This window comes from Chrysemys picta, chromosome 1, assembly GCF_011386835.1.
Source record: "Chrysemys picta bellii isolate R12L10 chromosome 1, ASM1138683v2, whole genome shotgun sequence".
Classification (NCBI taxonomy): domain Eukaryota; kingdom Metazoa; phylum Chordata; order Testudines; family Emydidae; genus Chrysemys; species Chrysemys picta.
This window is the reverse complement of record NC_088791.1, coordinates 7,187,182-7,211,818: the sequence shown is the minus strand read 5'-3', so window position 1 is coordinate 7,211,818 and position 24,637 is coordinate 7,187,182. Positions and strand designations below refer to the sequence as shown.

The 24,637-nt window shown below is 41.1% G+C and overlaps 1 protein-coding gene across 1 annotated transcript; it reads left to right on the top strand.

Moving 5' to 3' along the window:
* Nucleotides 1-253: 253 nt before the first annotated feature.
* TMEM209 (transmembrane protein 209) lies at nucleotides 254-23,088 on the top strand. The gene is made up of 15 exons (XM_065552467.1): nucleotides 254-559; nucleotides 4,727-4,866; nucleotides 4,982-5,040; nucleotides 8,000-8,131; nucleotides 10,752-10,990; nucleotides 11,408-11,612; nucleotides 12,499-12,674; nucleotides 13,724-13,795; nucleotides 14,993-15,089; nucleotides 16,058-16,183; nucleotides 16,733-16,830; nucleotides 18,540-18,654; nucleotides 18,747-18,844; nucleotides 19,741-19,814; nucleotides 20,943-23,088. The coding sequence occupies exons 1-15, from the start codon at nucleotides 533-535 to the stop codon at nucleotides 20,995-20,997; spliced, it is 1,713 nt and encodes a 570-aa protein (XP_065408539.1). The 5' UTR covers nucleotides 254-532; the 3' UTR covers nucleotides 20,998-23,088.
* The last annotated feature ends 1,549 nt before the right edge of the window (nucleotides 23,089-24,637 follow it).

Here is a 24,637-nt window from a genome sequence, read left to right as displayed (position 1 = left end):
CCGAAGCGATTCTGGGAGATTTTTTTCCCAAACATGCCACAATGTCATTTTTTTTGAAATATCCCATTGAAATCTCCCGGCCCGCTTTCCATAGTCACCGGGAGATTGATGCCGATTCCGGGAGGCTCACTCCAGGCCAATCCTGGAGGGTTGGCAACCCTACCGTGCCGCCGCCCCCAGCCGTTATGGCCACGCGCCCGCGCCTCACTCCTGTCACAGGAGCGGGGATGGGAGGCGGCGCAGGCGCTAGTGGACGGGGGCACTGCCGGCCGGAAGTACGCTGGCCTCGGCGTCGCGCTCCGGCTCGCGCTGGCTGCTCGCCCGCCTCCCTCGCGCCTCACACACGTTCCCGCCGAAACGGGACAGCGGAGACGCTGGGGGGAGGGGAGGAGCAACGGCTGGCTGCGCGAGCGCGCCGTCTCCCCGTCCCCATGGCAACAGGCCCCGCCCTCCCCTTTGGGAAGGGCTTCGCTTCCGGCCGGCGGCTGCGCGTAGTCGGCGCAAGCCCAGTGGGGACTGGCGTGGGCGCCTGATGCCGGCGGCTCCTCACGCGGACGGGGTGAGTGTTGGAAGACGGGAGCTCCCGGCCCCCTTCGCGCCATGGGGGGGGGGGGCGCTTCCCCGGCGGGGTGCGAGCCCCTCCCGCCTCCTCCGCTGGGGAGCACGAGCCGGCTGCTCACTGGAGGGGGAGGGGCTGGGTGAGAGGCTCTGCTCCCCCCCCGCTCCCCATTGCCCCCGGGGCTGGGTCGGTTCTGTGCCCCTCCCCCCACGGGGAGCGCTGGGTGGGCCCCGCGCGTGGCCCCGCCCCTGTGCGGCGATAGGGGGAGGCACCGGCCACGCCCCCTCCAGCCAGTGCGGGCCCCTCGTGAGGGTCCGTGCCTGGCGCCCTTGGCAGCAGCCGTTAACGTCCCTAGTGTAGACACAGCCCCTGTGCTGAGCGCCCCCAGTAAAGTGGGGCTGATCCGGTGCCCCTCGGCAGCAGCCGTTAACATCCCTAGTGTAGACACAGCCCCTGTGCTGGGCACCCCCAGTAAAGTGGGGCTGATCCGGTGCCCCTCGGCAGCAGCCGTTAACATCCCTAGTGTAGACACAGCCTCTGTGCTGGGCACCCCCAGTAAAGTGGGGCTGATCCGGTGCCCCTCGGCAGCAGCCGTTAACATCCCTAGTGTAGGGAGTCTCTCTGCTGGGCACCCCCAGTAAAGTGGGGCTGATCTAGGGTGACCAGATAGCAACTGTGAAAAATCGGGACGGGGGTGGGGGACAATAGGTGCCTATGTAAGAAGAAGCTCCAAAATTGGGACTGTCCCTATAAAATCGGGACATCTGGTCACTCTAGGCTGATCTGTCGCTGGCACCCCTTGGCAGCAGTAGTTAACGTCCATGGTGTAGACACAGCCTCTGTGCCGGGCACCCCGCAGAAAAGTGGGGCTGATCTGTCGCTGGCACTCCTCTGTAGTGGAGACTAATGTCCCCAGTGTAGATGCAATCTCTGGCTTATCCTCCCGCTCTGTAAAGTGGGCCTGATCCATTGCCCCCTGGCAGCAGTGGTTAATGTCCCTAGTGTAGATACAGCTGTGCAGTACAGAGGGGCCCAGCTGATCTGCACAGCCCAAGGGTGTCCTGCAGATTGACAGCTCTGGGAAACGGGAAGCACTGTCTTACCGTTTTGTGTATTACTGTAGATAGCGCTCAGGAGTCACAGTCATGGACCAAGGCCCCATTATGTCAGGTGCTGTATAAACAGAACAAAAAGACAGTCTCTGTCCCAAAGAATTTACAGTCTAAGGCCTGGTCTACACCTAAAACTTAAGTTAACCTAGCTATATTGCTCAAGGGTGTGAAAATCTCGCCTAGGAGATGTAAGTAAACTGACCTAAGTCCCTTAGTAGATGCTCCTAGGTTGACAGAAGATTTATTCTGTCAACCTAGTTACTGCCTCTCAGAGAAGTGGGTTTACTACAAGGATGGAAAAAGCCCTTATGTGGCTGTAGCAAGTGTCTGAGACGAGAGAAAATATATAGATATAGACAGACCGGGGAGTACGAGGAAACAGTGAGCTAGGGGAACACTTAAAAGTTAAGTCAACTGAGCAGCGTCGCTCAGAGGTGAAAAATCCACACCCCTGAGCAATGTAGATAAGCAGACCTAACCACCTGTGTAGACAGTGCTAGGTCAACCTAGATACTGCCCTTCCTCGTTATCTCCACACTGATATATACCTGCCTCTGGAGATTTCCATTACTTGCATCTGAAGAAGTGAGGTTCTTACCCACGAAAGCTTATGCTCCCAGTACTTCTGTTAGTCTCAAAGGTGCCACAGGACCCTCTGTTGCTTTTTATTGTCATGGGAAAACCCCTCCTGTCACTCTACTGAGTGGCTACACTGAAGCTTGTAGTTGTGCTGCTGTAGTGTTTCAAGTGTAGACCAACCCTGAGACAAAATTGGTCAGTGTGATGTACAGTGGCCTCAGCATGCCAGCAGCCGAACTTGTCAAGTGTTTGGTAGGCATCATGGCAAAGGAGAGTTTGAAAGAGAACAATGAAATAGCTTTGAGGATGTTTATACAGAGTAGCTCCCAAGCATTAGGGGCAGCATGGGAGAAAGTGTGAAGCTGCTTGTCTGAAATGTTCAAGTATTTTACCATTAAGCTGCAACTTATTCATTGGTATGTAATAACTTATTCATTGGTATGCAATCTGATTCATTGGTATGTAATAACAGTTCAGTGAACACATTTGTCCCAGTTTCTACATGTTATATACTCCATCTTTGAATGGGAGCATAACAAATATTTAAGCAGGCCATTGTAGGAGGGAAGGTTAACTGTAGTGGAGGGTTATGGGTGTTAATAATAGTCAGATTTTCAAAGTATAGCAGTATTCTCATGCGCAAACATAGTGAGCTATGGAGATGGTCAGGGTGGATTTGATTTAAATCATGGAAGACTCGATTTAATCATGGTTTTCTACATAAAAGTGCATTCTTGTTGGTGGTTATAACCTTAATATATATTCTTCACAACTCAGAGATATATGTAGGTTTCCTTTTTAGAAGGTACACGCTATACATTTTTAAACAGTGATTTATTTTGAAAACTTTTCAGATTAGTTTTAAAGCTATATCAAAAAATGAATGATTGTTTGGTTATTTCATTTACCAAAGGTAATTGAAGCAGATATTTATGAAGTCATTGGGAGGTGAACTATCTCCAGTTCAACAGATTAATCATTAATATTTGGAGGATTTTCTTGCCATGCTGTATTAGGAGGAGAACATCACCAGACAGACATTTAAATTGTTTTATTTAACTAAAACAACAGCATTAAGTATTCTGGATTTTTTTCCTTCAACATCAAACATATAATATTTTAACAAAACAAGCATATGTCCCTCGCTTCTCACATTTATCTCCAGACCTCTTCTCCTTGTCCAGGTCTATTTCACCCCCAACAATCTTCTATTCATTGAACTTTTTGAAACTTTGCACTTTTAGAGAGAGGTAAGGGATTGACTCTGTGTACACAAATTTGTAGAGGGACAACAGAGCTGAGGTCTGTTAATTCGCACCTCTATATATTATTTATTTATTTTAAAAAATTGTTTGCTGTTAACAAGCATGTTACCTCTGGAGAGACAAATCCACAGTTTGAGAACTGCAAAACTAAGCATCTCTGATGGTATCATCTAGACTGAGCACCGAGTCCCATTGGGTAGATAGAAAGATTAACCTAAATAATCTATACAGAAGCCTGTGGAACCCCATAAAATTTGGTCCCTAATCCATGAACTACTGGAAATCATTTACAAAACTTTTCTTAAACATGACATTAATATATTGTCTCATACTATAGAATTAGAATTTCTAATCCCTATTCCATGATGAGATATCTTTGAGCTATAATGTATCTAGATAGGTTTTTTTCCTCAAAAAGTATTTTTATCAAAAAAATCCGATTTAAATAAAAAAAAATCAGATTTAAAAAAATCATTGATTTTTATCCACCCTGGAGGCGGTATTTTAGTGCACTAGCCAGTTCTCAGTCCAACAGTGTATGTACAGTAGTGCTCATTAAAGTGAAAGGGAAGCGTCTGTACAAAAGGACTGCAGGATCTTACAAAGTTCTCATCCCTATGACTCCGCACAGACTAGAAGAGAAAAAAATCTTGCCTATCACTTACTAAAGGACAGTAGCTTTCAAAAATGTACTGAATGGTTACTTAATCCATGTGACTTCCCCCCACCCCCCATGTTTTATCCACAAAAACTGGGGGTAAAGGTGTTTTTTAAGCATGTCTGTAATGTGAAAAATATTAACTTCCAGGAATTTGATAGTCTGGGCTTGATTCTGCTTTGTTACCCAGTACATATTGGGACTAACTCTATTATCAAACTGGAGTGAGATGAGAATCTGGCCCTCCGTCCTGTGTGGGTAGATTTTCCTTCCCCACACCCAAATGGTAAAAGTAGCTCAGTGTTAGTTATGGTCCTAATGAGTAGAGAATGCTCACAGAATGCTCACAGAGCTATGTTAAAAAAACTCCCCTCCTTCCCCCCAAAAGTTCTGAATGCTGTTTACTATTAAATATTAATCTGTAACTAGAAATGAACTCCCTAAATGCAATTTCCTAGGGACTGTTTAACGTTTCTTTAGTCTGGTGCTGAAGGAGAGCGACACTATATAAATATCTCCATTCTTGTCTTTCCCTATGCTTCTCTCTTTACAGATGATGCAGGGGGAACAGAGTCCAACTACTTCCCTCATTGACAGAACCATCAAGATGAGGAAAGAGACTGAAGCCAGGAAAGTGGTTTTGGCTTGGGGACTCCTTAATGTGTCAGTTGCAGGCATGATTTATACTGAAATGTAAGTTCCCTAACTGTTTTAAAACTTAATCAATAAAAGGATGTCATTATGTTCCTAGATATTTCCATGTACTGTGAGTCAGAGAGATGCCAACTCAATTTTTTTTCTCTTTCAGGACTGGAAAACTGATAAGTTCATATTATAACATTACATACTGGCCACTGTGGTATATTGGTAAGTGATTGTACTTGGTGATGGTTTACTTATGTGAGGAAACATAAGTTGTTTTCTTTATGTCGATATTTGAAAATTTTCAACCCGCTTTTTGATCATACAGAAATCGGACTTGACTTCCCATGTCCAGTTTGGATCTGTCTGGGATTATCTCCTGTGACAAACTGGCAGCAAAAAAGGCTTATCTGTTATCTTAGATCAAGTTGCATGTGTGTTGAGGCTTTACGTGGTGCTATAGGTGTGCTTTACATTTCCTGTAGTAGTTAGACAAAGCTCTTTTTTTCAAGACACTTACAGTCTAAATGAGAGATATGAAACTAACAAAGGATGAAAATGAAGAGTGGGAATAGACACGTAAGAGATCAGTGATCGCAAACCTTCGAAAAGGCTGGATTTGAGGAGAGGGAGTTGTAGGTTGTTCTGAACCTGGGGATGATATGAAAATGAAAGCATGTCGCAGCTTTAGGGGAAATTGCTTCAGATTCCTTAAACTTCGTGATGTGTTATCATGTCATGCATGTTGATATGTAAATATAACACCACGTTAACTAAGTGTAAACTAAGCTAACTTGGGTATTGATTTACAGCCCTTTAAGCATAACTTGTTTTTTCAAATGGTGGAGTTACACTTGTAACTTTTAGAGATGTCAGCTGGTCTAGATTCCAAAATCTACTTTCTCTAAAGAATGTGAAGCTTATAAAGCAGCCCTTTGTTTATGTATGTGATTTTTTTAATTCACTTGTATGATTAAAATATTAGTCTCAAATATATAAAACCTGTCTCCAAAGTTCTTGCATAAAATATGTCCCTGACCATCTTAGCTAATAACTGTTGATCCTCCATGAACTTGTAATTCTGTTACACTTTTGGTCTTCACAACATCCTATGGAAACGAGTTCCACAGGTTGACTGTGCATTGTATGAAGAAGTACTTCCTTACGTTTGTTTTAAACTTGCTGCCTATTAATTTAACTGGGTGACCCTTTATTCTTGCATTATGTGAATGGGTAAATCACACTTCCCTGTTCACCTTCTCCACACCATTCATGATTTTAAAGACCTCTATCATATCCCCTCCCCATAGTCGTCTCTTTTCTAAACTGAGCAGTCCCAGTCTTATTAATCTCTCCTCATATGGAAGCTGTTCCATACCCCTACTCATTTTTGTTGCCTTTCTCTGTACCTTTGCCAATTCTAATGTACCTTTTTTGAGATCAGGCAACCAGAACTGCATGTGGCATTTAAGGAGTTGGTGTACTATGGATTAATATAGTGGCATTATGATGTTTTCTGTTTCATTATCTGTCCCTTTGCTAATGGTTCCTAACATTCTGTTAGTTTTTTTGGCTGCCGTTGCACATTGAGTGGATATTTTCAGAGAACTATCCATGATGACTCCAAGATCTTTCTTGAGCCGTAACAGTTTATTTAGACCTCGTCACTTCGTGTATATATAGTTGGGGTTATGTTTTCCAGTGTGCATTACTTTGAACTTATTGACAGCTAATTTCATCTGCCGTTTTGTCGCCTAGTCACCCAGTTTAGTGAGATTCCTTTATAACTCTTTGCAGTTAGCTTTGGGCTAGGAATGTAAATATCGTTTTTAAAAGTACCCGTTTAAACTATTAAAATTATATTAGTTAACCGTTTTAATCGTTACGTTCACAATCTACATTTTACATCCATACTTTGGACTTAACTATCTTGAGTAGTTTTGTATTGTCTGCAAATTTTGCCACCTCACAAGTCACCCATTTTTCCAGATCATTTACACATATGTTGAACTGCACAGGATCCTTGGGGGACCCTGCTATTTACCTCTCTTCATTGTGAAAACTGATCACTTATTCCTACCATTTGTTTCCATCTTTTAACCAGTTACTGATCTATGAGAGGACCCCCCTTATCCCATGATTGTTTATTTTGCTTAAGAGCTTTTGGTGAGGGACCTTGTCAGGCTTTATGAAAGTCCAAGGACACTATATCCACTGGATCACCCTTGTCCACATGCTTGTTGATCTCCTGAAAGAATTCTAAATAGATTGGTGAGGTATGATTTCCTGGTATAAAAGCCGTGTTGACTCTTCCCTAGCATGTAGTGTTCATCTATGTGTCAGATCATTTTGTTCTTTACTATAATTTCAACCAGTTTGCTTGGCACAGAAGTTAGGCTTACCGGCCTGTAATTGCCAGGATTGCCTCTGGATCCTTTTTTAAAAATCGGCGTTACATGAGCTATCCTCCAATTATCTGGTACCAGGGCTGATTTGAGTGATAGGTTATATACCACAGTAGAAGTTCCGCAATTTCATATTTGAGTTCCTTCAGAACTCTTGGGTGATTACCATTGGGTCCTGGTGACTTATTACTGTTTAGTTTATCAATTTGTTCCAAACCTCCTCTACTGACATCTCAGTCTGGGACAATTTCTTCAGTTTTGTCACTTCACTAGAATGACTTGGATGTGGGGATCTCCTCCATATCCTCTGCAGTTAGCACTGATGCAAAGAATTAATTTCACTTCTCTGCAATGGCCTTGTGTTCCATGAGTGCTCCTTTAGCACCTTGATTGTCCAGAGGTGCCACTGTTTGGCAGGCTTCCTGCTTCTGATGTACTTAGTAAACTTTTTTTTTTAATTTAGTTTTGGTGAATAATTCATCTTTCCAAAATGGTACAAAGAATATACAGTAACTTTTACCATGATAGTGTTCATATCAGTAGAGTGGGAAAACAACATGAGAGTCAGAGACAAAAAGTTGGTCCAATAAAAGATATTACCTCACTCATCTTGTCTCTCTAATATCCTGTGACCAACATGGCTACAACAACACTGCATACAGCATAAAATGTTAAGTTATTGATGTTGTAAATGGTGAGCAATTTAAGAACACTCTAAAATATAAAGAACTAACTTGTTAAAATAATGGTTTTTGTTTTGTTTTGTTTTTTTGTTCTAGAACTTGCACTTGCATCTTTGTTCAGTCTGAATGCCTTATTTGATTTCTGGAGGTATTTCAAATACACGGTGGCACCAACTAGCTTAGTTATGAGTCCTGGACAGCAGACCCTTCTTGGGCTTCAGAATGCATGTAAGTTATCTCTGGCAGTATTCTTTAAAATGGTGTCTACAATTGAGTTTGTAAATGTTTAACCTTCTGAACAGACTGTCATAGGTCTCAACCTCGCATGGGTCTCCAAACGAGGACAAATGTCTAGAAAAAGAAGAGAGATGCAGTCAATAACTTCTGAAGGGTAGGAGTGCTGATTCAGAGAGCATTTTGATTGACTTCACCTTCCCTACAGCTGGGGTAACTAGGTGAAGTGGAATGAAAATTCAGAAGATCAAGAAGTTACTTGATTACTGTGTATCAGTAACTTCATGAAAGGAATCATAGGGGTAGCCGTGTTAGTCTGAATCTGTAAAAAGCAACAGAGGGTCCTGTGGCACCTTTGAGACTAACAGAAGTATTGGGAGCATAAGCTTTCGTGGGTAAGAACCTCACTTCTTGCATCTGAAGAAGTGAGGTTCTTACCCACGAAAGCTTATGCTCCCAATACTTCTGTTAGTCTCAAAGGTGCCACAGGACCCTCTGTTGCTTTTCATGAAAGGAAGTATTGAGTGATTAAAGGGCTCTTTACTTTTGCAGAGAAAGGCATAACAAGAACCTATGGCTGGAAGCTGAAGCCAGACAGAGTTAACTTAGAAATAGGGAGCACCTTTTTAACAGTGAGGGTGACTGACTTTGGAACCAACTACTTAAGGAAGTGGTGGATTCTCCCTCTCTTGATGTCTTTAAATCAAGACAGAATGCCTTTGTGGAAGATATTCTTCAGTCAAACACAAGTTATTGGGGTCAGTATAGGTCAGGGGCTCTCAAACTGGGAGTTGTGACCCCTCAGGGTGTCGCGAGGTTATTACATGGGGGGGGTCACAAGCTGCCAGCCTCCACCCCAAACCCTGTTTCACCTCCTGCCTTTATAATAGTGTTAAATATATATATATATATATTTAAAAGTGTTAATTTGTAAGGGGGGGGGGTCGCACTCAGAGGCTTGCTGTGTGAAAGGGGTCACCAGTACAAAAGTTTGAGAACCACTGGCAATGGGGTAATTGGGTTAAATGATATGGCCAGTGTTAGGAGGTCAAAGTAGATGATCGCATGGACCCTTCTGTCCTTAATCTATGGATCTGTATCACTGCTTCCAACTTCTGCAAACGAATGCATATATCTAAATGGTTCATAGTGTCTCTTCCATCTTTGACCTCTGATCTAGAGCAGTAGAGAGTGGGGGAGCCAGGGGAATTAGCAAAAAATTACTTGAGGGAAGATAATCAGGGAACAGGAGAAGAAGCAATAATGATAAAGAACAAACAAAACAAAAAAAGACAGGAGAAAAGGGTGGATGGTGGAGTGTAGGAGACAAAAGCAATGAGAGAAGTTCAAACTCTATCGTGGATGGGCTAGGGCGTAGTCCCCTATGTGTGGGACTGGGGAGGAGGCGCAGATGGAGGGTTTATGGTTAAATCAGTCATCATAGTAATCTACACACTGGGTAAAAATAGCCATGTTAGAGAGAAACCTTAATGCAAAGTCTAAAAATGACAAACTAAACGTCAGTCCCTTCATAAAATATTTTGAGTTTCTAAACAAATTTCTAAGAAACAGAAGAACATGACAAAGTAGATGTACCAAATGTGGAATGTCAATACACTACTACCACACTCGACCAATCTGACCTCTGATTGCAGAAAGATGCCATCAGGTTGGAGGGACTTCATAGGAAAGCATCAATAAAGATCAGGAGCATAGAAAAACATCAGTAACGATTGTGGCGTAGTGTGATTGATTTATGTGCAAAGATTAAAACAAGTATGTGTAACTTGACTAAACTCTGAAGGGAACATATCAGTCCATGAGTATTGAAACTCTTTGGAGATGGTGTGTATAGGTAGGATTAATAAAATGAAGTTAAAAAGGGAAACTTTCTCAAAGAACCTGACTGAAGCTCCTTACTAGAGAAATTTTAAATTAGATATGCCTATAATCGTGCTCTGTGCAAAGCACTCTCTTGCTGTTGTATCTAGGCACAGTACAAGGGTTTTAAAACAGCAGGGTCCATCCATAAGGAACAACCTCATAAAGAATAGGAAATGTTCATTCCTTGACCATAGGGATGTGACTTAATAGGTCTCTCATTATGTGTGTTACTATTATTTGTGTATACTGCTATGTTTGTAATAGTAAAGTGCCTAGCGGTCCCAGCTGAAATCAGGGCCCTGTTGAGCTAGACTGTATATAAAGACATAGTAAGATAATCCCTGCCCTGAAGTGGTTTCAGTCTAAATAGGTAGGATAAAGGGTGGAAGAAAGAGTATTCTTATTCCCACTTTGCAGCTGGAGAACTGAGGCACAGAGGTGTAGTGACTCACCCAAGGTCACACAGTGTGCCTGTGGCAGAATGTAACCCAAGTCTTCTGAGTGGCGGTGCAGTTCCCGAACCACAAGACCGTTCTTTTACTCTCACAGCTCTAGTTTCTATGCTTGTGACTTGGCTGCTGAATTTTATAGGTCTGAGATTTCTTTCAAATCTCCTTTTCTGGTCTCAGTGTAGGATTTTCTTAAGATAGTAAAGAAATAAAATAACAGTTAAAAAAAATTATCCAGACTGCTGCTCCTTCAGCCCTAATTCTGCTTTTTTTTATTACAGCAGTACAAACAACTCCGCCCCGTGAGCTAGTGACAAAGAAAGTCCCTTCTTCAACCCCTTCTCCTCCAATCCTGGGTCAGAGCGTGCTGAGTTACAGCCCATCCCGCTCACCTAATACCAGCCCAAAGTTTGCCACTGGTTGCATGACTGGGTACAGCCCTCAGCTACAGGCTTTGTCAGGCAGCGGCGGTTCTTATAGCACTGCTGTGACCTACTCACCAAACAGCACCTACAGTAAGGTAATAGCCTTGATAACCCAATGGAGCAAGTTGGAATTTGCTTATTAGATTGCTTGTATTGTGCCCTACACTGCAGAACCTGATTCTCCAGTAGCTTGCTCCCCTTGTGTATTTATTTACCCCTTTTGCACAGCAGGTGTAAAATTTTACCCAACAGGAATTCTCCAGTCTCCCACTGGTGATGGCATTTTTTTCACTTTGCACCACCTGGCAGGTGATGCAGTAAGAATTTAAATAAACCAACCAGCAACTGAAACATACGAAAGCCAAAGTGGCGTCTAGTTGAACAGTAACTAGCAATGCAATAACAAGTTGGATAAATGAGGATAAATACATTCATTTTGTTTCCAAATTGAAACTAATAAATAGAATTCCAGCTTTACAAAATAACACAATCACTCACTCTATTTCCCACAGGTATCCAGCTTCAATCCCTCTCCTGGTGGCTCACCATACCCCACCAGCATTGGACCAGTGGAAAGCAGTGGGCTGAGGTCTCGGTACCGTTCTTCGCCAACCGTGTATAACTCCCCTATTGGCAAAGAAGACTATATGACAGACCTAAAATCCTTGGACAGCTTCCTTCAAAGTGAAGAAGAGAAGCAACATCGAGTTCAGCTGGGTAAGTCAGTAGCTCTGTTTGGTCTAAAAGTTGTTTTTTTAAATGCATTTGTGGGATGGTACTCCAGTTCTTCTGGTGTAAGGGGCACATCTGTGCCAATCTTAATGACATGGACTTAAGTCATTTGCACAGAATCCACCTCTTAACAAATCCCTGTAGAAGGCACAATCTGAAGACTGATGCAGAACAAGTTAAGTCTTTTACTGAATAGTCTAAGTGAGATGTGAAGCTGAGCTCCATGACTTCTACAGCCCTTTGCAACACAGAAGCCTTGGGGAAACTTTCCAGAGAATAAAGCCTTGTGTTATAGATAGAAATGTACAGCTGTTGACACTCTGGAGACAACTCATGGATGTCTATAAATGACAAACTGCACCTCTACCTCGATATAACGCTGTCCTCGGGAGCCAAAAAAATCTTACTGCGTTATAGGTGAAACCGTGTTATAGTGAACTTGCTTTGATCCGCCGGAGTGCACAGCCCCGCCCCCCTCAGAGCACTGCTTTACCACGTTATAACACGAATTCTGATACATCGGGATAGAGGTGTATATCTGTATAGGACTTACTGGCCTACAGTAAAGAGCCAGGGCCTTCATCTTGACAAGAGGTGTGGCCTGTGGAGACGGCATCTCAGATCAAGATGCCAAGTAACCTGCAGGTAACCTGTGTCCTGAAGACACTTTTTATTATTGAGATGACAGTGACTAATAATATTTTACATAGACTGAGTTTGGCATTTGGGTCATCGCAACTTGTGGATGGCGTCCCTCCAGTCAAAGCCTAAATGCTCTGACCTGTCATCTGTACAGGAACCTCACACTGCTTAAAAATGGTTTGGCAATCAACACGGAGTAATTATTTGTTTACTGAATGGATAATTTCAGGGAGTTCAGATTCCAGCTCTCCTTCCAGCAGTCCGACTCTTTGGAACTACAGCCGCTCCATGGGCGACTACGCACAGATGCTGAGGAAGTTCCAGTACCAGTTGGCCTGCAGGTCCCAAGCCCCATCAGCTCACAAAGATGAAGCTGATCTGAGCTCTAAGCAAGCTGCGGAAGAGGTAAATAGAAAACTCGAGGGAAAAAGAGACAGTTGTGAATTTTGCAATCTTCTGCAAGGATTTGGATGCGTCTCCCATTCACATTACTGGAAAGAGAGGCGATAAATCCCATAGCATTGAATTGCCTTCGTATAATTTATACAAGTATTTTCTTACTCCAAATTTATATTCCAAACTTCAATCTGAACTAGTTCGTTGTACATTACTTTCACCAGGAGAGGGCAATTATAAATTTGTTTGGGGTAAAAAAGTGACTTCTGACCAAACACTTCTGGGATATATCCGCTGTATAGAATTTTATAGTTTATTAGTATTCATTTTGTGAGCAGTGGTGGGAAACAATAAACACAGATTTAACCTTTTCCTGTCTTAACCAGTTTCTCACAAACACCTTAATTATGTAGTAATATATAACAATTCTAGATATAGTAGTTCAGGCTGGAGTTCAAAAACTAGTAGTTTAACTGCGTTCTTGGACTTAGTGATGAGAAATCTTCTCTTCTGCCATTTTATACTATGGATAAAAGTGTTTATAACAGTAACAATTAACTGCATCTTGTGCATTTCAAGCAGCTGAATGTATATTGAAAATCCTCTGTTTCACCTGTACGTGCTCAGTGGATTTTGTGAGACACATGGAGAAGAGTACTGCACATCTGACTTTAGTGTGGCCAATAGGAGTAGCCCTTAACTTGCCTGTCTTTTAATTAAATGTTACCCCTTTTCTCTACCTTGCACACTGATTTAGTGTAACTTTCCATTAACTTAAACCTTTTCTAGAAATCCTATTAGCTTAGACCAGTTTTATCCTAATGCAAATAGCTATGGGTACCAAAATAGTGCATCTGGACTTGGTGTGTTAAACTAACTGGTATATAGTCCTCATGAAATGCCCTGTGAGATATGAACATTCTAAAACCTAGCTGGGGCTTATGATGGGCACGATATAATTAGTATCAATAAGATGGCTTGGCCTCTAAAAGCCGTATTGCGTTCAGCTGGGTTCCTACATCTTTGCAATAAGTCTCTTAAACTACTTAACTTTTTAGGTTTGGTTGAGGGTGATAATGAATCGACAGCTACTCAATCATGTGGACTCATGGACAGCTAAGTTCAGAAATGTAAGTCCTATCATTGCTCTTTAGAATCTAATATTTTAGTATCCTGTCCTTATTTCTGCGGAACTCAGAGCTGGAAAATACATGAGTACATCATCATTTGCCTCAGCCTTAATGGAACTCAGCTATGGTATAAACTTGGTAGGGTGTAATACTTTAATGATCTTTGATTTGTAACAGAACTCTTGCTTTTTGATCTAATTGTATTATATTAGAATGGTGGGGCAGGGGGGAATTGAGTTGCCACATGTGAACCTAAGATTGTAGAAAGAACTACAGAGTGTATTTGAGGATTAGCATATGGCTGTGTAACTAGCAACTAACACAAAGCATGCTCACGAGGGGGCGATATTAAGGTTACACGTTCAACCTTAACTCCTGCACTTGCTGACTTTTGTGCTATGACATCCTGGAAACTTCAAATTGTAAAGTTCATACCAATGAAAATGGGTAGACTTGTTTTTCCCTTTTCCACAACTCAACCTGCTGACTCTGTTTTCCTCAAACATTTCAAAATAACTCACCTGGGCTGACCTGAAGCATGGAAAATCCCATCTCCAAGGTTAAAATTTTCCAAAAGGTCTGAACGGCTGAAAAGTTAGAATGACAATCCTGACGTAATCTGACTTTTAAGAACTGTTATTTCTGCTATTGCTATTGCAGACCTAACTACACTTCAAGGTAAAAGTATTAGGTAATCAAATAACAAACTACTCAACACACTGCTTGTTGGAATTCATGGCACTCCCCAGGCATGTTTGTTTGTTAAGCCAATAATATCCATGAAAAGCTCAAGTGTTCACAAATAATATATTTCTATCGGCACCCTTCTTCCTTAAAACAGTCTGTGGGAATTATGGACACATGCAAGCATAAATTAAGTGTTTGTGGATGACTTGCTGCTCTTCATACCATTACTCCCCTCACCATACAAAAAGTCTATATCATAGTCTAGAAATGTTATCTAGAACTCACTCATTGAACTTTTAAAATAGTCATTCAAATCCTACCATAGCCTGATAGTCTATTTACTTAATAACTTTGTATATCTCTTCTGCTTCCTTAAATGTTTGTTGTTCACCTTTTTTACTTTGCAGTCATAACAGTAATTCAGATACTGATTAGGGTATAGTAACATTTCACACAGACATCCTGTTGCTGCTTATCTTTTTAATTGTCTACCTTTCTCTCCTCTTCTAGTGGATTAACGAGACTATTTTAGTGCCACTTGTGCAAGAGATTGATTCTGTGAGCACTCAGCTGAGAAGAATGGGGTGTCCAGAGTTGCAGATTGGAGGTACTGTATGGAGATACTGTAATAGATTTGGTTCAGTTCTCATTAGTACCTGTGCTCAGGATGAAAACTTCCAGACAGAAGAGAGTGTTCTTTGCAACCTTAAGAACTAGAAACAGTTTTTTGTTTTTTTTTTATGAGAGAGCTTGGATTATACAGCAACTTCTACAGGTGCAGAATTGCAGAAACACAGGAATCTTGTTACAGCTGCGTCAGTGAGAGGACTGTGTTCATTCCAGTTGAGCCTCCTGAGGCAAATCCCTTAATAAGACAATAACCTGGTGTTTGATCTCTGACTGTTAGATGCTCTTATAGCTGCTAGCCTGGATTCTATCTTCAGTTACACTGGTGTTTAATCTGAAGTAATTCCACTTATTTGCATTGTTACATCAAACTTGCACCAATTTAACTGAGAGCAGAATTTGGCCTTCTGTTTTGTAGGCTACTTAAGCTTTAATCTCTCCTTAAAACCCACTTCTGCTGTGACATGTATGAGAAATTAACCAACTAATAATGGCTAGATGGAGAGGCAGTTAGGAATCTGCTATATATTTAGTCAAATGCAACACTAGAAAGTTTGTCGTATCCCCTTTTTCCACCAGTATAAGTGTCTTTTGTCTCATAGGATGCAAGGTTTTCAGGACAGGGACGGTCTTCCTGTATGTGTGGTGCCTAGCATGTTTTGTATGCTAGGATGATGTAAATAATACAGACTCAATCTTTCTCCCAGTGAAGTAAATGTAGGAGTAAACTTCTCTAGGATCAGAATTTGGTATTTGGCAACATCAGTAGTGATGTAGTGTGCCAACTATTCCTAGGACCCAGATTCTCAGAGTGCAACAGGCAAGCAAGCGGAACAGAATGTGTCAATTCTTTGTAATAGAAGCTCATTAACAGACTGAGTAAGTGAGGATGTTCAGTGTTCTGCTATGGCCAGAGATCATATGTGCTGGTGCTCTTTTGTATTGCAGAAGCCAGTATTAGCAGTCTGAAACAAGCCGCTCTTGTTAAAGCTCCACTCATCCCCACGCTGAACACTATAGTGCAGTACCTGGACCTTACACCAAACCAGGAATATTTGGTTGAAAGGATCAAAGGTAAATGGTCATTATGCACACTTAAAATGTGCTTCATTACAGTTCTCATGCGTCAAGTGTTAGTGATGTTGAACACTGTCAACAAGACCTTTGAACTTGTGTATTTCCACTACTTGAAAAGCAGCCCCTCCTTCATACCTGCTGTGACCCAAGTATTGGTGATTTTCTACTCTTGTTTAAAGTGACTTAATGATGTGGGATCTTAATATAATTTACAATACTCTTAAAACAAAAGCTTTGTCACTCATTCACCTTTTGAAATGTGTGTCCTGGAAGCTTATTGTTGGATTTAATCAATCTCTTCTCTTACTACTTTATCACTCCCTGATTTCATTCCAAATAAAAATGAGTTTTAGGATTTAAATCTTTTTTTAAATCCTGATGGTGATTTTTAAAATTTGCCTTGCAAGTGTTTCTTGCATGCATTTCTCATGTATACAGCACCATAAATATGCATGATGTTTGAAACAGACATAATAGATTTCCTTCTTCCACTTCCATCTCCAACCTTGCCCCAAAATAACTTCATATAAACTCTGTTGCCTTTAGAACTTTCTCAGGGAGGATGCATGAGCTCATTCCGATGGAACAGAGGAGGGGACTTCAAAGGCCGTAAATGGGATACTGATTTGCCCACTGATTCTGCTGTAAGTTTGCATAGTTGTGTTTGATGAGACTTAAAACGCATTATTTTTCAGTGCTAGTAGTAGGAATACGAAGTAGAGATACAGCTTGTGAATCTCTTGAGGAACATGATCCCAAATCCTGCATGCCTCATTTACCCAAGTAATCCCATTGCACTCAGTGAGATTACTTGGTAGAATTATGCAAACCAGATCTAGCCCATATAGATCACAAAAATAATGTTGTTGTGTATCTTAATCTTACGTCACTCTTATTTAGACATAATTGAAATGCCTGTTGAATAGCTGTGTCTGAATGTAGAAAAACAACCGCTCTGACCTCTCTACTGCAGTTGTTTTTCTACATTCAGACACAAATAAGTAATCATCTGCATTCAAATGAATCGTCTATAAAATAATTCCCAATACAGGAACAAATTATTAAATGACTTCACCTTGATTAAATGTCTAATTTCAGTTCTCCAAAGCAGATTGCAAAGTAAACAGACATGAAAGAATAATAAACATGGATTGAGTGGCCTTGTGCCCATTTAATTGAATATTGTTTAAATCCTAAATGACTAACTCAAAGGAGTAAATAATCTAGTTAGAGACTCTGTGTGGCTCAGCCGAGCAACCTGAAAGGTCAGAGGATAAGTGTTTCTCAACAGAAACAGTAACATGTACTTGAAAATAGTGAATTAAAATATCACTTCAGTTGTCAGAAAACTGACATAACATAGATACAAAGAATAATGACACATAGCTGAGTGACACAATTCTGAGGATTTATTTTTCTTGCTGTCTGTGCAAGAAAAGATAGCTGAAGTCCTGCCTTGAGTCAAGTAGGAACCCACCAGTTCTTAAGGGAAAGCACTCGTAGTCATGGGGTCGGACATCACATCCTGTAATTGAGCGTTTGTTTCCCCCTCCGACAAACAGCGAGATGAGATGCCATTGGAGACTGTATTGAATATCTAAATACTAATAAAACAAGACTAGTTCTCACAAATCCTCCTAAACTTCTGTAAACCCCTGAATGAGTTACTAGTCTAAAATATATTAAATGTATATGGAGGAAATGTTAAAATTGAAAACTTCAAGACAAAAGTCAACAAATGCAAAATTGTAGTATATGCAATATGACTGTTACTGTAAGAACCTTAACATTGAGTACTGGTTCTAGCACCCTTCCCCGTATATAGGGCGTACTTATTCAGACAGAGAGGTGGGCTTAAGTTTTACAAAAACCTCAATGTGTGAGTATACAGTTTGCCAAACCATGGTTGGTTTGAATCTGTCAATCTCAATCAAACCTTTCAAGTTAATGGGGGAGGAGGGAATGAGTTAAAATAAATATTCTGGTTTGGGGCCCACGTTCGCTACTAAATTCTGCAACTTTGCATACAGCCATCTCTGGAAGGGAAGGAATGTGCCATATTGTGGCTGACGTCTCGTTGTTCAGCTGACAGATGAACCTTGACTTGTCAACATCTTACATAAATATTCTGGCCAATGTCAAGCGTTGGGCCACCGAGGAGAGTGGTTAAAGCACTCCACTGCTTTGTCCCTTTTTAAATTTGCTGGAGGTCAGTCAAAGCTGCAATAGGATCACTGTCCCTTGGATTCTGTAACGAGTATCTAAGACTGTTAAAGATTAACCGCTTTATTGTAGCAGTTGGTTCTACAATCTGTCTGATGGGCACTAAATTCTGATTTAATTTTTTCTTCAGATCATTATGCACGTGTTCTGCACTTACCTTGACTCCAGGCTGCCTCCTCACCCAAAATATCCTGATGGCAAAACATTTACCTCACAACACTTCATTCAAACACCAGATAAGCCAGGTATTGGCATCCTTGGTCCCTTTGTTTGCTGGGATCGACTGCTTGGATCATGTCCTCCATGTCCATATTACCTCTTAAATTTCTATTCATAGATGTTTCAAATGAGAATGTGATTTGCATCCATCAGAGCACCATCAACCCTCCCCACTATGAGCTTATCTACCAGTGCCAAGTCTACAATCTGCCCAAGGTATGAACATGGTGCTTTTCTTCTGATACCTCAAGGAAGCTACATACATTCTGAAACTCTAACTGATGTTGATTGGTTATCTTTTTTGAGCAGTCAGGTTTATTGACAGGGAAATTGTCTTTGAATATAGCAACGGTCAGTGCAATGTACAAGGCAACATGTTACCTTGATCTAGTCATAGCCCTTGGCATATAAGTTGCTACTAAATAACACCATTACCATAAAGAGTCTCAGTAGAGTACCGAAGGCAGTATCTTCCCCTTGTTGCATGTTCTTTTGATAAGTTGCTAGTGTTTAAAATAAATAACTTAGACCCTAGAGGTCTATGTTAATTCTTCGGTGCCACAGATCTCATGTCTCTTACCAGCAAAAGTCTGTGTTGGAAAAATTACCATTCCCAGAATCAAAAGCTTAAATTGATGCTGTTGGATCCCTGGTCAAAACTTGAGCCCTAGTTTCAGAAATGATCATCAATTCCTCTAGTCCTTAAGAGTGGAAGGTCATAATCCAGCCTCACAAATTTTCTCTTTTTGCATTTGCCCAGCTGGAGGATGTAAGCAGTGTCCCAAAACTAACTTAAGTCCTGGAGGTTCATTATGAGGAAGAAGCCCATAATATTATTCCTTTGGTAATGGTTTCCCTTCTATAGCAGTTTCTCATCTCAAAATACTTTGCAGGTCAGCATACAAACTCCATAATGACATCTTGCCAGTGAAGTGCAACCACCTCTGGAGTGGAATGTGACAGCTGTTTAACAGTGCAAAGCCATATTACACAAAAGCTTAGGACAGGAAGTGAAGGGTATTTTCTTTTAAATAAGAAATTGTGCAGAACTTTCAGACGGAATATTGTATGTATTACTTAATCTTCACCCTCTTCTCTTCCGGTGCGTTCAGGGCAGAAACAACATGTTCCATACCTTGCTTATGTTCCTGTGCATCATAAAGACAAAAGAATCTGGGATGCTCGGGTAGGTATAGAGTGCCATGAATCCCTCCATTGAATACAGGCTGAGAACCGTAACATTCCCTGTTGTAAATAAGCAGTTTAGCTGCATGTAGACTGATCGTAAGTTCCTGTAGAAACAATCTGTATTCTTCACTGTATGGCAATTTCTTGCCGGTCTGCGAACATCCTATTTCTTTCACTCCCCGCAATGCTCTCTTTTGACTGCCTTCTACACTCTTATGTTAAATAACTTAAACCTTGCCATTTGCATTTCTAACAGAAATACAGAATAATATTCTTTCTCCTCGAGCACGAGACAGGGAGGTGTGAGGGCCCTTTTCTCCTTATGAACAAGGATATAAATCTACCTTAAAAACCTGACTCCACTTTCACTTTCCAGGAACAGCTAAAAGTTTGCATTTCAGGATGAGCTCTTCAAACACAAGAGCTTTACTCTGAACTTCCATGGGGAAAATCAAGCTTCTCGGTTCCTAAAAAGACTAATTCAGGGCAGCAAATGAGGACTGACAATTAAATGCACTAAAAAAAGTACTATGGGGAATCACGCACCCTTATGTCCTACAGAAATCTGGGATAGGAGCACTTAAATTATGGGAGTTCTAAGGAGTATCAAATTGATTAAGCAAGGAAAGTTAGCACACTAAAATGAAATACAAATTTGTTTTTAAAAGCTGCTTGTATAAGCCTCTAGGTGCATAAAAAGAGTTGCATTTTTTTGCAGGCTGACCATCTTTTGGAGCGCAAACTGTAGAATATTGGTCTCTTTAGTCACTGCCTGGCTAGATCCTGGCCTGAAATCCACTGCCATCGAGAAATATAGGTATAAGTAGATGCCATCATTAGCCACTAAACTTTGCTTTTGGAGCAGTATAAGAAATGTTGAGGGCAACTGTGCCTACGTTGGCATAAAAGTGAAGTCCAGACTTTCCCATTTAATTCCTGTGGGGTTGTACTCTGTTCATAGTGAAGCACAACTCCTAAATAGAAGGAACCTTTGGTAGGGATTGAAAGAACTGCTGGAGTCAGGGGCTTGCAACCTGTCCTGGCAACTTTCTTTTATAACAAAACTTTCCTTTAAATGTAGGTTTGTGCTTATTGTTATTTTATTATTATGACTTTGTCTTTGCAGGCGAGTAAATCTTGGCTTATCAGGAGTGAATGTTCTGTGGATCTTGGGAGACTAGTACATCATGGTTCACTGTGGATGGCCTCCACCTTCACATAGTGAGAAACAATTGTGCATCTCTGAGATAACTGAACAGCTTATTACCCTTGTGCCTTGAACATAAACCTACAACGATGTACTAGTGTGATACCCTTGTGAACATAGGATACGTTTCCATTCAATACACAGTTCGCATGAGAACATGCTTCCAGCATTGAAATACTCCTACCAGCTCTTACTGCTCAAAGATGTCTCTTTACTACTTCCCACCTTCACAAGCCCTACTTTAAAAGCCTTCACCATTCTTCTGGCTGAGTTGCCCTCCAGAGGCCATCACTGCTGATACTTGAATTAGAAGCAACTCAACTGTACCCCTGCCAGCTTGGGGAATGAATTGGGAGCGCATCTCATCTACATGGCAGGATCGAATACTACAGTGCAACTTGGACTGCCCTACTAAGGTTGTACACCGCTGCTTGGTACTTGTTACTTCAGTGCTGCCCCTTGAAAAATCAGTCACTGCCAAGTACAAAAATCACTGTGGCCAAGTAGAAGATCCACATGCACCAGGAAATGCCACATAACCAGGATTCTCTTCGGCTTATGCAGAAAGGCTTGTGGCTAACCATCATTGGAGGACCAGTGTAGTGGGATTTTGTGGCACCACCACACTTTTAAAGTGACTGCACTGAAGGTGTAAGTGAAAGAAAACTTCAGACCCTACACATCAGTTAGACTATATTCTTATGAATCTTTTTTTAAACAAAATAACCCAATATCTTTTAAATTTGAGTGTGTTTGGGGCAACAAAACGTTGCTGATGTCTTGACTGAAATTGAAGTCTTGCCCGAACGTCCTTTATTTTTTAAAAGGTTCTCACATTAGTGTTTCTGGTATTCATCCCCTATTTTAGAGGTGTTTGAGCTGTAAAAAATTTACTCTAAAATGGAACATAGCTTCAGTGTCTCTGCAAAAGAACAAAATTTTTACACTTAAATCAGGATGTCCTAGGAGTCCAAAGGGACATCCTCTCCTCCACCCCCATATTGCTGTGAAGTTCTTTATAACCAAGGACAAACCTGACCAGCGTTAGTCATTGGAGGGAGTTGAGGCTCTGCTGGTTTTTCCAGCCTGCTGCAAATAGCAATGACCCAAAAGCAAGAATCAAATTTATGACTTGAACTCCTATTCTGTATGGGGGCACGTCACTTTAGATCCTCAGACCAGCCAACACCTTCTTTTGAGAAAAAAGATGTTCTGCTCTAGTATGTATAGTGATGGGGTGTCCCTCAATAACCCAACATGTTTTTTTTGTTTGTTTGTTTGTTTTACAGTTATATAAGCAATTGCTTTGCAATGCAGACTAGTTGCTCCTTGGAAAAAATTGAGTTAAACTTGTTTTAAACAAAATGGATTCCTACATGTATGCCAAGGTTTTTCCCTATAGGGATGAAGAATCCATTGCAAATCCTGGTAACCAGGCAATTTTAAAAATGTGTGCTAAAGGTTCTTCTTTTAAAACAAAAATATTGTGGGGACAATTTCAGAAGCCCTCTGGTAGGGGTAATGTTAAGGATCCTCCTGTTTCTCTGACTCTTGTCATAAGGCATGAGGTTAAGGCCGAGTGGCCTGCTTAATTTTACCCTTTTAACCCACAATGACCAGAAAATTGAGACCTTGATGTCACTGTGTTAAACTGCCAACGATGATGCTCTGTGGAATCCTGCTGAAAGTATTCCTCCAGGATTCAAAAAAAGAGCTGGCTGGCTAGATTTGTGAAGAATACACTAGATTTATATTAGTTTTACACTCTTTTGTACTGTTTTCATTTTTTTACTGAACTGTGGATTGCCTATCTAGACGAGAGCCGGTGGGGAGGGGTTTGGAAATGTGTCCTTTTTACTATGCTCAGCAGAATTACCATTCATTATCTCAGTTGGACTGTTTGGTTTTTTTAATGCATAAGCCGAACTTACTGCCATTGTCTGTCAGAACTGCATCTTATTCAAGATACAACTTCCCCAAGGGGAAGGTATGAATTCTTCCTGGAGATCAGACTGTTAACAATGGTTAATTTGGTGCCTGTATTAAATGGGTTCATTTGGTTAAACATTTGTGTGTGGCTTTGTGCAATAACAAATGGCATATTTTGTCACCCAAATCTGTTTACACATCCCATATCATCTAGTTTGAGACTTATTTCTGCATTATACAATTCACTGTCAGGTCTGCATGATAGTTTATCTGTAGCAATGAGTAACTAAACTTCACAGTAATGTGGCATGTTTTGCTTAGGACAGGTGGCAAAGAACTGACAGAATTACTATTTGAGTGGCATTTATTTAAGGTCGGAAGGAAATTGGTTTAGTCTGGTAACAATCATTCTCATGTTGGTGCATGCAATTCTCATTGAAGCTCAAGGGTAACTGAAGGCAGACCGTAGCTCTGTCTTCCATCCTGAAGACTGCACATACCTTGTGGGTGAGACAGCCCAGCAGCAGGAAACTCAACGATTACAATTCTAACACCTCTAGTGCTAAAATATATCACATGCTTCTTCCTTTATGAACTTTCAGATTGTTTGTTTGGGGACAGAAGAGAGAAGTAGACACAGTTGTAGAAGCTTCTTAAAAAAACAACAAGTGCAGAGTTCAAAATTCACTTGGGTTTTTGGTCTGAAATCTGAACAAAGTTAGCAAATAAGTTCTTCAGGAGTAATATCCAAGGGCTGGATATTATATCCAGTATTATATCTAGTATTTAAAAAAAAAAAAACGCTATGCAAAGGCAATATTAGTGATCAAACTATAGAAGAACGCTCAACCAAATTTTGTTTAACTGTTTGCAGCCTGCCACTGTTCCACTGAAAGCGCCTACTGTCCCGAGTGCAAATATTATGCAGGCAGTGTAGCCTAGTCGTCGAGCCCAGTGGCTCTCAACCTTTCCAGACTAATGTACTCCTTTCAGGAGTCTCATTTGTCTTGTGTACCCCAAGTTTCACTTCACTTAAAAACAAGTTGCTTTCAAAATCATACATAAAAATATAAGTGTCACAGCACACTTACTGAAAAATTGCTGACTCTCATTTTGACCATATAATTATAAAATGAATCAACTGGAATATAAAGAGTGTACTCAGTGTATAGCATATAGAGCCGGGTAAACCAGTCATTGTGTGACATTTTAGTTTGTGTTGACTTCGCTAGTGCTTTTTATGTAGCCTGTTATAAAACTAGGCAAATAGCTAGATGAGTTGATGTACCCCCGGAAGACCTCTGTGTGCCCCCAGGAGTATGCGTACCCCTGGTTGAGAACCATTGATCTAGCCACTGGAGGGTTCCAATTAAAAGGTGAAGTATGATAGTAAAAAGCTGAGATTGCTAATAAAATTCTGGTAGCCTTAATTAAAAACATGACCTCAGTCTAGTTCTTAGAGAATGAGTGTTCATGCCACAGAAAAGTAAATGCTAATTGACCCCTTGTTGGCAACCTCAGAGGAGAGACCAACAAATGAATTGCTATGGAGAGTGAATTCCTCTTACCCCTAAATGAGGTCCCGCTAAAGCAGGAATCGGGCAGTATGAGGAACGCTCACTCTGCTTATTTTGCCTGCTGTGTGGCTAAAGGGAGGGCTCAGGCCCCAGTGATCTCAAGCCAAC